General features: G+C 59.6%; 1 protein-coding gene across 1 annotated transcript in view; it reads right to left on the bottom strand.

The window, feature by feature from the left end:
• The window catches only part of ESPNL (espin like), a 29,184-nt gene that overhangs the window by 14,045 nt on the left and 967 nt on the right, over positions 1-14,172 (bottom strand). The window contains exons 2-4 of the mRNA XM_081261602.1: positions 12,968-13,158; positions 10,526-10,712; positions 8,121-8,303 (exon numbers count right to left, since the gene is read on the bottom strand). Of these exons, the coding sequence (XP_081117728.1) occupies positions 8,121-8,303; positions 10,526-10,712; positions 12,968-13,158 (561 nt within the window). The remainder of the gene's footprint in view (positions 1-8,120; positions 8,304-10,525; positions 10,713-12,967; positions 13,159-14,172) is intronic.

Genomic DNA, 14,172 nt, shown 5'->3' with positions numbered 1-14,172 from the left:
CCAACTCATTTTGTAGTTGGAAGGAGTCACTATTCCCAACACTTTAGATGTCACTCTTTGACATTCTGACTTGCAGAATTGCTGCTGGCGCAACAGACAGGGAACTGCTGGAGGCCCAGGCAGCAGGCTGGCACCACCGTGGCTGATGTCACTTTCAGGGGGCAGAGAGAAACAAAATACCATTTTCTCTCAATATTTACTTAGGAGAGGCTACAGTCTCTCACACCTACCTGGGAGGACGCACTGGGGTATGTGTTAGGTTCTAAACTTAGGAGATTAAATGTATTTGAAGTAGGTTTTGTACTCAGCTCAGATGATTAAAGGTAGGGTTTTTACCCTCCCTGCTGAACGAGCCATTAGGGACCCATGTGGGGTGAGGGAACAGTCTTCACCGGGCAGGACTGGCCTGGGAGTGCTGGTCCCTGACACTGCTGGCCACCACCACAAACCAGGAGTACACCTAGGCAATGCCACAGCCTGAGGGAACCCCCAGATTCCAAGAGCCCTGCGCATCGCCCCGTGAGAACACTGATCCACACCAGGCACTCTTGGGCCCTTGAGTCTCTGTAGGATCCTAAGCAAGTGCTCGGTGACACTGTTGGGTGGATCTGAAGGAGGGAAAGCAGGGAAGAGCCGTGGGAGTCAGGGACTCTGAGGAGGGGCTGACCCTGGGGGAACCAGAACTTCGTGGTCCTGGGACGCTCACCGTGGACAGTGGTCATGGGCCCCGAATGAGCGGTACATGCCCTTCCTTGGATTGATGGGTAGAGAGCTGCCAGTGGGTCAGAACCACACACCAAACCCGGAGGCACTGGCTTCACCTGTGTTCCCGCACTTCCATTTAAACCTTGTCCATGAAGGACCTTGGGGGACCATGCCCTGTCCCTTAGCAGCTTCTGGCTCTGTGGCTGGCCCCCTCAACAAGGTCAAAGTCACCTGCTCAGGATCCCACAGCGGCTTCCAGTGGCCATTTTACACCACAGTCAAGCCAGTGTTGGGCTCCAAGACCTCCGCCCAGGCTCCTCTCCTGTCCCCCAGCCCCCTCTGCTCAGCCCGGCAGGCCTGGCACCCCCACCCTCTGCAGAAAGCTGTGGGCTGAGCTCGCTCCCCGCACTCACAGCTGCCTCTGTCCAGCTCTGTGAAGTCACTAGAGCCATCGAGCTAATGCTCTTCACACTCTCCAAACCCACCCTGAGAAACGACCCTGAGAAACAGCCCTGAATTGGGTGAGAACCCGTGAGGAGTCTGGCAAGTCCTTCTCAGGCTCCACCAAGGGCCCCTGCCGCCGGGCTCTCTGGAGGTGGCAGAGCCTCCTGGAGCACTCAGCTGCTCCTGGGCCTGTTGCACCCATGGGCTCTGGTGGACTCACTCTCCGCCCCTGAGGTGCAAGCACTGTGCTCTTCGCCACCTTCAGCTGCCTCTGGATCTCCTGGGGACCTGGTGTCAGTGGCGCACGACCCAGCAGGTCCCGACGGGCCTGAGACTCACTCCTGAGAGGCTCAGCTGACCTCGCCCCTGTTACTGACATGTGCCTCTGAACTACAGGTACCAAGAAGGGGGAGATGGCCTTGAACTGGTTCTTGGACACGTTTGACGCTCCTTCCTGGGTATCTGGGCCCTCAGGCAAATATTTTTTACTGAGTTCTGTCTTAATACATGATTTTATTGAAAATATACTATAGTGCAACGAGGTACAACCTCCCAGCTACCAAGGGGCTCGATAATAAACAGATAAAACATGCAGGCGAGACCGAGAAATAGGAGCCCTTCTACGGCACTGTGGGATGTGAGATGGCACAGCTGCATGGAGATCACTCAGAAATGACTGCGTGATCCAGCAATTCTGCTCCTCCCGCATACCCCAAAGAACTGAGAACAGGCAAACTGTGTAACTTCAAGATTCAAGCAATAGCTTGTACATGAATATTCATAGCGGTAGTATTGTCATCAGTCAAAAAGAGAAAGCACCTAAAATTCCACCAGGAGATGAATGGAGCCCCGTGTGGAGCTTGGCTCAGGAGGCCAAGGCACAAAGACAGCAAGTTCAAGGCCAGCCTCAGTAACTCAGCAAGAACCTGTCTCAAAATAAGAAATAAAAAGGGCTGAGGGATGTGGCTCAGTGGTTGAGTGTCCCTGGGTTCAATACCCAGTACCAGAGAGAGAAGAGAGAGAGAGAGAGAGAGAGAGAGAGAGAGAGAGAGAGAGAGAGAGAGAGAGAGATGGATGAATGGGTAACAAAATAGGGTATTATTTAGCCCCCCAAAAGAAAGATGTTCTGACACCTGCTCTGACGTGGGTGAACCTTGAAAACACGCCACACGACAGCCAGGCGTGGTGGGATCCCCTTTGTAGGAGACATCACAAGTCAGTCCACACCTGGGAAGCAGAGCAGGGCAGCAGGGCAGCAGCGCTGCTGCAGGGCTGCGGGGGAGGGAAGCCTGCTTCCTGGACACAGGAGTTCCTTTTGGGTGAAGATGTTTGGGGACTAGGTAGAGGCGCTGGGTGCACAAGTGTCCCTGTGCAAAGGGCCGTGGAACTGTCACTTTAAATGGTGAGTTCCCTGGCATGAACTTGACCTCAAATATATATCTAACACCGGCTCCAAGCAAAGCCTGCAGTTCTCGCCACCCGACTGCGAGGAGTCTGGTGTGGAGATGGCCGCTGAGCCCTCATCTCAGATTCAGTTGGCTAGGGTTCCGGTCGGAGAGGTAGGGCGATCACGGAAAGCACAGAGAGATTCAGTGTCAGTGTGCCGGAGGGAAATAGCAGGAGATGGTCTTTTAAATCCAGAGAGGACTGAGCAGCGGGTCCTACCTGCAGGAACACAACCAAGGACGTCCTGCTGACCTCGCTTGCCCCTGGAGCCCCAACCCCGAGCTCCCCTCCCAGTGCCTTCTCCAAATTCACACAGAAGGAAAAGGACCATCAACGAGAAAGGAGACAGGAGAGAACAAAATTAACCCCTAAATATTAACAACTCACTGACTGTGAGTGGGCCAGATGAACAGGAGCTGGATGTCAGAACCGCAAGAAGCTCAGAGAAGGCTGCCCATGTCCAGCCTGGGCACAGGCGCCAGACACTTAGAGAAGAAGAGGAAGGCCCAGAGGAAAGGCTGGAACGAGGCTCACCAGGCCAGTGAGGGACAGAGAAGCCCGCAAAGCCATAGCAGGAGGGCAGATGAGATGGGCTTCAGGAAATGTCCAACACAGGGCAGGTTCCGGGGACCCAGACAAACCCACAATCCAGACTTCAACACATCTCCCTCAACCCATTGGAGATCCAACACACACGAGTTTTTGTGTACACAGATTTGAAGAACACCCTTAACAGATGGCCATAGAGTACACCTTCTGACCACAGTGCAACCGAATGAATTCCATAGCAGGGGCTGGGGCTGCGGCTCAGTGGTAGAGCGCTGGCCTAGCGTGTAGGAGGTCCTGGGTTTGATCCTCACCACCACATAAAAACAGATAAAATAAAGGTATTGTGTCCATCTGCCACTAAAAAAGAAGAAATCCATAGCAAACCACTAGCTGGAAAGCCCTTATGGTTGGGAATTAAGAAAGAGTGGTGGGTAATTCCTGGGGACAAAGAAGAGTCAAAAGGGGATTAATTAGAAAACACTCTTAACCAAGCAACTACGAAACTGTGGGGTGCAGTCAAGCAGGACTTAGAGCAAGGTCCCCATCCTTAAGCAGGCACATAGAAAAGGGGGATTGTGGAGACACAAGGAGCACCCAGCCCCAGCCCTGGGGAGAGAGTGCTGAAGGTGAGCGTGGGTGTCAGCCAGGCAGGGGACAGATGCACAGGAGAGGGAGCAGTGCCTTAGGGGCTCAGAACGGGCCAAATCTGGCTGTTTGAAGAGCTAAACACTGATTAGTCTCTGGGTGAGGCTGACCAAGACAGAAATGAGAAAAGCAGTAACTCAGATCATCGGGAAGGAAAAAGAAGAACCCGAAGCCCCTCCCGCAGTAGAGGATGAGGAGGGTCATCGCAAACAGCTCTGTCCTCTGCGTCGGACAACTTAGATGAAATTAGTTCCCAGAAAAATTTCTAGGAATAAAACCAAAAAATATATAATTTACTGAATCAAAACACACACACACACACACACACACACACGAAAAACCCAGGATTTTGTAATTAATACAAAGAATTATTTAAAACCTTCTTTCAAAGAAAATGCCGATCCAAATAGTTTCACTAGCGAGTTTTACCAGACATTTAAAGAAGAAATAAGTCTAATAAAACCCAAATTTCCCAAAGACTAAAATCCTAAAGAAAACGCCAGCAAAGGAAAGCTAGCTGTAAGTCAAGCCACCATCACGACCAGTGGACGTACCACAGGAGCCAGGGATGGCCTCAGCTGGGGAAGCAGTCAGTGCGCCCCGCTCCAGCACGGATCCCCAGGAGACCCTGCACCCCAGGTCCACAGCAGCCAGAAGGGGGCTCCGGCTCGACCATGGCTGACCAAGGGAAAGCAGAGCCACACAGAGGAGTACTGCTCAGCCTTGAAAAGGACACTCTGACCTACGATCCGCAGTAGGGACCTCGAGGACATTATACTGGGTGAAGCACACCAGACACCAGGATGAGCACCAGGAAGGGAGATGGGCCTGCCGGGCAGGGGCTTCACAGGACAGAGCCTCGGTCGTGCAGGGGAGGAGGCCCTGGCCATCCGCTGCACTGCCCTGGAGCGTGTTTTGTGTCCCTGGACCTCCAGACGGTGGACGATAGTATTTTTAAATCGCAATTAAAAATTTTGTGAAGAATGGTCAGGGTAACTGCAGCACTCAAAGGAAACAGACAGCGACATAGTGAGACATCAAAAGGACCCCCACCCCAGCATGGTCGCAGGGGCATCAGCTCGTCATTTTGAAGTCTTGTTTTTTTTTTAAAAATGGGAAAAACCAGTCACAGTTTACCGGGGGGATAAGGAGGCTTGACTCAATGTCCTTCGTCCTGGGTGAGGTGCTGGTACAGAAAAGGGACATTAGATAAAAACTGAGGGGAAACCTGGGAGTGGACTTTGCTAATAACACCATATGAATTTGGGTTCACTAGTTGTGACAAGCGTCCTGTGTGGATGGAAGTCAGTGGCACTGGGGAATGGCCTGGGCGCAGGCACTCTGTGCTGTCTCCGCATGTCCTACGCACGCCTGAAACTGCTGAGCTGCTCTAAGGTAAGAACATGCTTTACCTGGCAGGTGGGGGAGGAGCATGACCCCCCCACCCCGGACAGAGGGTCCAGGGAGCAAAGAGAGACCACCCACACACGCCACCCTGCGTAGGCCCTGCTGTACAGTCAGGGAGCGGGCACGAGATGCTGGACTGGGCAGTAGATGATACTTGAATCATTGTTAGATTTTAGACAGAATAATGGTTCCAGGTTGTGATTTTTAAACAAGAGGTACACGTGGCTCAGGGCCCTGTGAGGTCCCTATTTGCTCTCAGATAATGCCGGAGCGGGAAGGAGCTTGGTGAGCTGAGGGCACTGGCTTGTGTGCCACCATGAAGGTCTTAGGAAGGAGTGCTCTGCTCTGAGCCTGGGTTTCTCCTCTCCCCCAGGAGCTGCAGGGCTCCTGGCCTCCCCGTGACTATTTCATTGGCAGAAGGATCGGCTGCTTGGGAAATAATTGGACACTAGTATCCTGGTCACCTTCCCTTGGTGAGCAGCCGGGTTTGTGGGGGCTGTGGCCACACAGCAGAGCTCAGTCAGAGCCCTTCCTGCTTCAGCTGCCTGAAGGGGACACATGGCCCTCCCCAGCAGATCTGAGTGGAGACCCTTGCCACAGAGCCTCTGCTTCCCCCAGCCTCTAAGCTGGCCCTTCCCTCCTGCAGAGTCTTCTCAGGTGGAGGAGGAGGATTGCTGCAGGTGCAGGCTTCTTCTCAGGCCAGGGCTGCCCTGCTTCCTGGCCCTGCTTCCTGTCCCTGCTTAGTAGGGACAGAGCTGGGAGACGGTCAGCTGTGTGTGAGTCGGGAGGGCTGAGGAGTGAGAGGAGGCCTGGGGCCCAAGGGGTGGAGAGCACTGCTGCTGGGAGCTGGGGAGAGGGAGGGCTGGAGGGGGGGCAGAGGGGAGGGCTGGAGGTGGGGCCTGGAGGGGAGGGCTGGAGGGGACTGGAGGGGGGGCTGAAGGGAGGGCTGGAGGGGAGGGGCTGGAGGGGAGGGCTGGAGGTGGGGACTGGAGGGGGGACTGGAGGGGAGGGCTGGAGAGGAGGGCTGGAGGGGAGGGCTGGAGGGGGGTACTGGAGGGGAGGGCTGGAGGGGGAACTGGAGGGGAGGGCTGGATGGGGGGCAGAGGGGAGGGCTGGAGGTGGGGACTGGAGGGGAGGGCTGGAGGGGACTGGAGGGGGGGCTGAAGGGAGGGCTGGAGGGGAGGGGCTGGATGGGGGGCAGAGGGGAGGGCTGGAGTGGAGGCCTGGAGGGGAGGGCCTGGATGGGGGAACTGGAGGGGAAGGTTGGAGGGGGGGTTGGAGGGGGGGAAAGGGAGGGCTGGAGTGGAGGGCTGGAGTGGAGGGCTGGAGGGGGGTACTGGAGGGGAGGGCTGGAGGGAGAACTGGAGGGGAGGGCTGGAGGGGAGGGCTGGAGGGGAGGGCTGGAGGGGAGGGCTGGAGAGGAGGGCTGGAGGGGAGGGCTGGAGGGGGGTACTGGAGGGGAGGGCTGGAGGGGGAACTGGAGGGGAGGGCTAGAGGGGAGGGCTGAAGGAGGAACTAGAGGGGAGGGCTGGAGGGGAGGGCTGGAGGTGGGGACTAGAGGGGGGACTGGAGGGGAGGGCTGGAGAGGAGGGCTGGAGGGGAGGGCTGGAGGGGGGTACTGGAGGGGAGGGCTGGAGGGGGAACTGGAGGGGAGGGCTAGAGGGGAGGGCTGAAGGAGGAACTAGAGGGGAGGGCTGGAGGGGAGGGCTGGAGGGGAGGGCTAGAGGGGAGGGCTGAAGGAGGAACTAGAGGGGAGGGCTGGAGGGGGAGACTGGAGGGGAGGGCTAGAGGGGAGGGCTGGAGGGGAGGGCTAGAGGGGAGGGCTAGAGGGGAGGGCTGAAGGGGGAACTAGAGGGGAGGGCTGGAGAGGAGGGCTAGAGGGGGAACTAGAGAGGAGGGATGGAGGGGAGGGCTGGAGGGGGAGACTGGAGGGGAGGGCTAGAGGGGGGGTTGGAGGGGAGGGCTAGAGGGGAGGGCTAGAGGGGAGGGCTGAAGGGGGAACTAGAGGGGAGGGCTGGAGAGGAGGGCTAGAGGGGGAACTAGAGGGGAGGGATGGAGGAGAGGGCTGGAGGGAGAGACTGGAGGGGAGGGCTGGAGGGGGGGTTGGAGGGGAGGGCTAGAGGGGAGGGCTAGAGGGGAGGGCTGAAGGGGGAACTAGAGGGGAGGGCTGGAGAGGAGGGCTAGAGGGGAGGGATGGAGGGGAGGGCTGGAGGGGGAGACTGGAGGGGAGGGCTGGAGGGGAGGGCTGGAAGGGAGGCCTGGATGGTAGGGCTGGAGGGTAGGGATTGGAGGAGGACTGGCGGGGAGGGGAACAGGGGAGGGCTTCAGGGGGACTGGAGGGGAGGGCTGGAGGATCTGACACTTCTCCACTCAGCTGCCCCAGCCACAGGGCTTCAGAATGACCAGGAAGCCAGGTGACGCCATGGCAGTGATCAGGTATGAGCAGGCAATGGTGTGGCTGGGTCCCGATGGAGCCAGGAGGGAGCTGTGCTTTGCCCTGGGTGTGGACTTGTGCAATGCAGCAGGTACCAGTGCAGGGACATTGTGACCCCTCTGCCACACTGGATTCCCCAGGTGGTTTTCTTGTGACCCAGCCAGGGAAGCAGTTGGCTTCAGGCTTCTAACCACTCACAACCTGGTGTGGGCCGAGGGCTGCCCTGGGCAGGCCACCAAGCAGCCTGGGACAGGCAGCAGGGGACTTCTGTGCAAGGGGCAGGGCACATGTGCAGGAGGTGTGGAGACCAGGGCATGTGGCTTTGCACGCAGGCTCTATACCTGAACCTCGGTTTACCCATCTGCAAAAGGCCAAGGATGACACTTCCGCAGGACTCAGAGGGCTCTGTGACACACTCAGGAAGGTGTCAGCAAGCCCTCCTGAGTGCTCGCTGCACCGCCCCAGCCCCAGCTCCTGCCACACGCGGTACCTCCATCTGCCCATTCTCTGCTGCGTCGTGCAGGGGCGTCCCACCCCAGGAATCTCTCGTGATCGGGGCACCCATCAGCAGGAGCCGGTCTAGGATGGGTGTGTGGCCTCCGCGGGCAGCGAAGTGCAGGGCAGTGGCCCCCTCATTATCCCGTGTGGTCAGGCTGATGTCTGTGAATGTGACCTGCAGAGAAGTGCCATAGGCAATAGGCTGGTCAGAGAGGCCAGACTGGAGTGACCACTTCCAGAGAGGAGGGACATGGGGTAGCTCAGAGCAAAAGTGGGAGCTGACCTTCAGCTATGCCTGGAGGTGGGGGCAATACTTCCCAGGAAGCCCTGGGACGAGCTGGCTTATGTCACATGCCCACAACCCTAGGGCAGCATGGCGTCCAGGGTGAGGTGGGGACACGTGCTGCAGTGGTTTTATCTGGTCATGAAAAAGTGCCACATCTGGCCCCTAGGGGACAGACAATGTGTGAACGGCTGCTGGTGAAGGAAGCAGTGAGGAAGGGCGTCCTTGGGTAAGGGCAGCACCACATCCTCTGGGCTTCGCAGCCCCAGGCACAGCCCAACACGAGGATGCTGCTGGGTGAGCCGGTGCTGGGACCCGGCCCCGCCTGGCCCCAAGCCTGGTGACAAGCAAACGGGTGACTTGAGGCCAGGCCTGCTCTGGAGCCTCGCCTGCCCCCTGAAAGGGAGTCGCGGGTTCTGGTCCACAGCACCAGCCAGGCGCCTCCCAGGGTTGTCCCAGCGGACAGCCATGCCCAGACCTTTACAGGGTGACATGCTGAATGTATGTCTGGCATGGGAGACGCCAGGAGAGGGTGGGCCGCAGGAGGTTCTGCCTCGTTAGGCTGTGGTGCCACCTTCCACCCTCCTCCTGCCTTGAACCTGGCCAACTTCCCCAGGAGGGAAGGGCCAAGAAGGGCCGCCAGTCCCCGCCCTGTGGGGTGGGAGGCCTGCAGCCCAGGTGTTCCTGGCGGACCCCACAATCCACTGTGTGTTAGAGAAGGCCGTCCCCGCAACCCAGGGAGAGCGTGTGAGGCGGAGCCCAGCCACTCTCCCACCTGAGAACCCCACGGCCCTGGCCACTGCTTATCCAGGACCGGCTGCTCCAGCAGCACAGTCTGCGAGCCTCTGTGGGTGCCCCCCTCCTGCCCCCATGGCACCCACCACCCCGACCACAGCTGCTTCTCCCCCACAGCCTGCGGGTCACATCCACGTGGCAGACCTGGCAGCCCCGAGGCTTGCTGCGGGAGCCTGGAGCAGGCCCAGGGAGGGGATGGCATATTGGGGCTCTTCATATGGAGTGAGGCTACAGGCGGGGACACCAGGGGGGCCATGTGTGGAGAGCCGTGCAGCAGAACCCGGGTCCCACCCCCTCTCCCCAGGGTGACACTCCCTCAGGGAGGCACCAGGGCTGCCTCAGGCTGCCAGGGAGGCTGGGGCCATCCTTGCTCCTTCCCGGGTCTGTCCACTGTTCAGTACACATTCCCCAGCCCTCCTGCGCCAGGCACAGGGGACGAGGGGATGGACAAAGACCTGGCCCTCCAGGACTCCCGGAGGGGACTCTCCAGGGAGTAGAAGGTCCCTGACATTACATGTGATCAGGCTTGATGACCTGGGGGACACGTGGCCAACTTGAACAAGCACAAGGTGCAGCCTGGTCAAAGGCCCCGAGCTGGGTAGCTGGGGCAGGAGCAGCAGAGGAGGAGGGTGGGAGGAACGAGCGTGGGAAGTCTTAGCAGCAGGCTCTCCCCTCTCCACCAGCAGCCAGAGTGGCCTTCTGGAAGGCCAGCAGATCAGCTCAGAGGCCTCAGTGTTCTCCAGCACCCTCAGTGGGGAGCCCAGGCTGCCCTCCCAGTCCATCTCCAGGCCACGGGTAAGGTGCTCCCTTCTCCAGGAAACTGCTTTGGCCCTGCCCAGCCCAGCTGCCTCCTGCTCTGCCCCCACTGCCACCTCCCTGGTGAGGCCCTCCCTCCTCTGAGACCCATCATGTCTCCCATAGACCCTCAGAACTCCCGGACAACCCTGCCAGGCTGGTTTTCTGTCGTGGCATGGAGGTCCCCGCCCACCCTGTAGGAGTCATCCCCACTGTCTCCATGCTGTGGGGCTCAGGGCTCCCTTCTAGGAAGGGGAACTGGCCTAGGGCTTGGAGGTAGTGGGCCTGAACTAACAGCCAAGGTGCCCAGGCCAGACACTGTCTGTGGCACTGGTGACAGAGTACCTGGGGTGCCACCAACCCCAGCGCACCCTGGAGACCCACTGCTGGTGCCCGGGTCTGGAGGCCTCTGTGGTCAGAGCTGTGGAAACTGTGGGATGCCCCGCTGCCCGTGGAGCCTCATGCCCTGCTTATTCCTGGCCTGTGGACTTGGACGTCCTCCTCCCCAGCCCTGCACCCCTTACCAGCCAGACAACGAGCGCGTAGTGGCCACGGGCAGCAGCGGCATGCAGCGCACTCATGCCATCGAGGGCACGTAGGTGCACGTCGGCTCCGCAGTCCTTCACCAGGAACTGGGCCAGGTGCAGGTGGCCCTCCTGGCAGGCCAGGTAGAGCGGGGAGGCACCGCTGCGAGTCCTGTGGTTCACGCTGCTGCAGGGAGGGAGGGTTCGGAGGGAGGGTTCAGAGGGAGCTTGGCCAGGGGCTGTGGGCAGGGCAAGATGGAGAGGAGGCGAGGCCCAGCCCCTGACCTGCTTGTGTCCACCTCCTCCCCATCACCTGTAGGGCTGCAAGGTTGTGCTGTCCAAGATGGGGAGGGCCGGGAGCTGGCTCATGGGGTACAGCTGAGCCCACTGCCCGCTGCACTCCTCACCCCTGGCAGGGGCGATACTGGCCTGGCTAGCACAGTGGGGCCTAAGGCTGGCAGCCCTTAACCATGAGCTGCCATGGGCCACCACAGGAGCCAAGGGCCACCATGAGTAGCACAGCAGCCTTGCATACCCAGGGTTGGCACCAACATTTGTCCCCAGTGAGGATGGGCCGAGCAGCATCTTAGAATCTGCCTAAACCCACTCTGCCCTCACACTGCCATTGGGCCAGGCACAGCACCCCCAGCCAGCTGCAGGTGACATGCTACACCCCTGGACCTCTGGCCCTAGCCATTACATACTGAGTTTCCACACTCCTTCCAGCTGCTGCCCCAGGGTTTTGGGGTCCTTGCCCCTGGCTGGGCTCCCCAGGTGGCTGGGCATGGATGTCCCCTTCCCTTCTTTCCTCACCTGGGGGCAGGTTACAAAATCAATCTTTTTAGACTTGAGGAGGTCAAGTCTTAGATGGAATCAACCCTCAGTCGACTCCCGAACCCCCCAAGGGCTCCCCTCTGCCTCTGAGCACCTGCGCCCTGCACTGCACAGCCCTGAGGGTGAGGCAGCTGGGCTGAGCCTGAGCTGGGGGCCTCGCGCTGCCCTGGGAGTGTGCTTGCCAAGGCCACAGTGGTTGGTGGAGGGCAGGAGACCTGGACGTGGGACTCTGGGCTCCTCTGTTCTCCCTCTGTTTCTCTCACCCAAGCCCCAGCTCTGTCCCAGCCTGGCTCTGTCCTAGGTCCTCCACCTCTAGGGCCTTGAGACGGGCGCTTGCTGGACAGGGGGCGCTTTCAAGAGTGCCCACCATCAGCCCCATGCAGAATGGATGAGTCTGAGCAATTTGGGATCCACCCCAGAGGGCTACTTCCCCCTAATTGGCAGAGGGTCTGGTCACAGCCTTCAGCTGTGTGAAAAGCCTAGGGATCTGAACCTCCTTCCCCTGGTAAAGTTCCTGCCAGGACTAGCCTCAGCTCCTAGCAAGGTGCCCAGGACCCTGGGCACAGCCCTGGTCTTGGACCCACTGTGTACCTTCTCAGTCCATCCAGGGCTCCTTCCTTGGACTACAGAGCCTGAGGGTGACTTGAGGAGAGTTCCAAAGGGCTGAGTATGCCCTGGTGCCCTCCTGGGGCAAGCTCTTGCCAGTGTCCAGCATGGTGGCTGAGGAGCAGGCAGGTGGTGCAGAAAGTGGGTCTGGGGCTGCCGGAGTGTGCACATGGCCTGGTTCTGCAAATCTGCCCCCGCAGTCAGTGCCCAGTGGGAGTGCCCAGTGGGACAGGACGCTCCCAGTTGTGTGTGCATGTGGTGATGTGTGTGCATGCATGCCGGTGTGCGTGTGTGTGCTGATGTGAAGTCACCCAGCTCAATATTGGAAGCTGCTTTAAAAGCTGCGCAGGCCTGGGGCAATGTGGGTGCTCCAAAGAATAGCTGGAAGCCCACCAGACTCTCCAGGTTGTTCACAATGGGACAGTAACAGGACACTGTTCTCAGCTGTGCTATCCTGGCTTGTCCCAGAACACACATGGGTCCCTGGGAAACAAGATGGACAAGCAGAAAGCTCCTGGTGGGGGTGGGGGCACAGGCAGAGGGCAGGCTTCTTTTTTGGCAAGGAAGGGACACACTGGGTGCCTCTTTCCTGCCTGTCACCATGACAACTGTGACCCTCCGTGCTGGGCAAAGATGGGCAAAGGGTCATCACCAACTAGTCACCAATCCTGGCAGGTGGGCACAAGTCTCTGAGGTGGCCAGGCTGGCCACCAGCAGGAGAGGTTCCTAGTGTCTGGCTTGGACAGTGTAGAGGCAAACTCAGGCCAGCCTGGCTGGGGTCTTGCTACTCTGAGCCTCCTAGTTAAACAACCTCTGCTCCCTTCAGGTGCCCACAAAGGTGCCCAGCTACCCACACCAGTTGCTTGTTTTCTGCTCAGGCAACTGGCTGTCTTCACTGACCCGTCAGCGCTGCTGACCTGCTGTGCCCAGGATGAAGGTCCTGCCCACGCCCTGTTGAGCCCCCTGTGCTCTCTCTGCTCATCTCCAGTCCCAGGCCCTCACCTGCGGTGGACAGCCACCAGGAGCTTCAGGCAGGTCAGGTCCCCACTGACAGCGGCATGGTGCAGCGGCAAGGCGCCCTCCAGAGTCTCCAGTGTGGCTTCGTGGCCCTCCTGCAACAGCCACTCCACCAGCGCCGGGTGTCCAAAGCGGGCAGCCAGGTGCAGTGGGGAGACACCCGAGGCATCTTGGTCCTACCGGAGGCACAGGCAGGGAGCAGGCTGGTGGCAAGTCCCAACCCAACCCTGCCAGGCAGTGCCACACGGCCAGTCAGCTGCTCAAGGCTGGACTTGCTAGGACCCCACACCACCCACAGCCCTGGCCCAGGAGCCCGTTTCCTCCCACCTTCCTCCGTTCCCCTCCATGGAGGGGTCCCCTGCTGGGACTGAGGGGGTCCTACTCCCAGAGAGGCAGGGTTCAGACTCAAGTCAAGGCTCGAGGGTCACATCCTGGGATCCTGCCCAGTCCAGGCCCTTATGCCTTTTGGCTGTTGAGCCCACGGCTCAAGGTCAGGGAGCAGCCTACTTGCCCCGTATGCCTGCCGGGAGTGTCCAGGACCCCTGTCTCTGGGCCTCTGCTCCTCCCTCCCTGCCCTGCCATAGGTCTCCAAGGCCAAGGAGCCTTTCCACCTCAGGTGTGGCACGTTCAGCAGCCCTGGGTGTCCCGGGGTGCCGTGAGCAGAAGTGAATCTGGAATTGACACAGCTCCTGCCTGCTGCCCTTGGGTTATCAGAAGCTGAGGAGAGTCTGTGCTGAGGCTGGCGCAGACTTGGGTGCCGAGAGGAGCCCTGACACGTCTTCCTCCCCCAGGTCCTAGGAGCTCCCGGCCCCACTGCCGCCCACTGAGTGGGGCACTAAGGCTTGTTCCCAAGAACCCAGCCAGGGCTGGTGCATGCTCTAAGGTCCTTCCCCTGCACAGAGGAGGGCAGGGCGGTCAGGGAAGGGGTGGGGCCCCGGTGGGAGTGCCTGGACAGGATGGTCCCTGAGACTTGAGAGCCCTCTCCTCACATGACAGCTTCAACTGCCCCTATAGCCTGGCAGATGCCACCAGAGCCTGAAGCTCTGAGCCCAAGTTTCTGCTGTGCCTCTTCATGGATCCGTTTCTGGCCCTCTGAGAAACAGCCCAGCCGTTCAGTCCTGACCAGACAGGGGTCCTGCTCACTGGGGAGCCTCCCCTGCCAGGCCAAGTGCTCCAGACATGGCCAGGAG

Source organism: Spermophilus citellus, assembly GCF_964194105.1.
Source record: "Spermophilus citellus genome assembly, chromosome: 11".
Classification (NCBI taxonomy): Eukaryota; Metazoa; Chordata; class Mammalia; order Rodentia; family Sciuridae; genus Spermophilus; species Spermophilus citellus.
The sequence above is the reverse complement of the archived record's forward strand: the minus strand, read 5'-3'. Positions and strand labels throughout refer to the sequence as shown.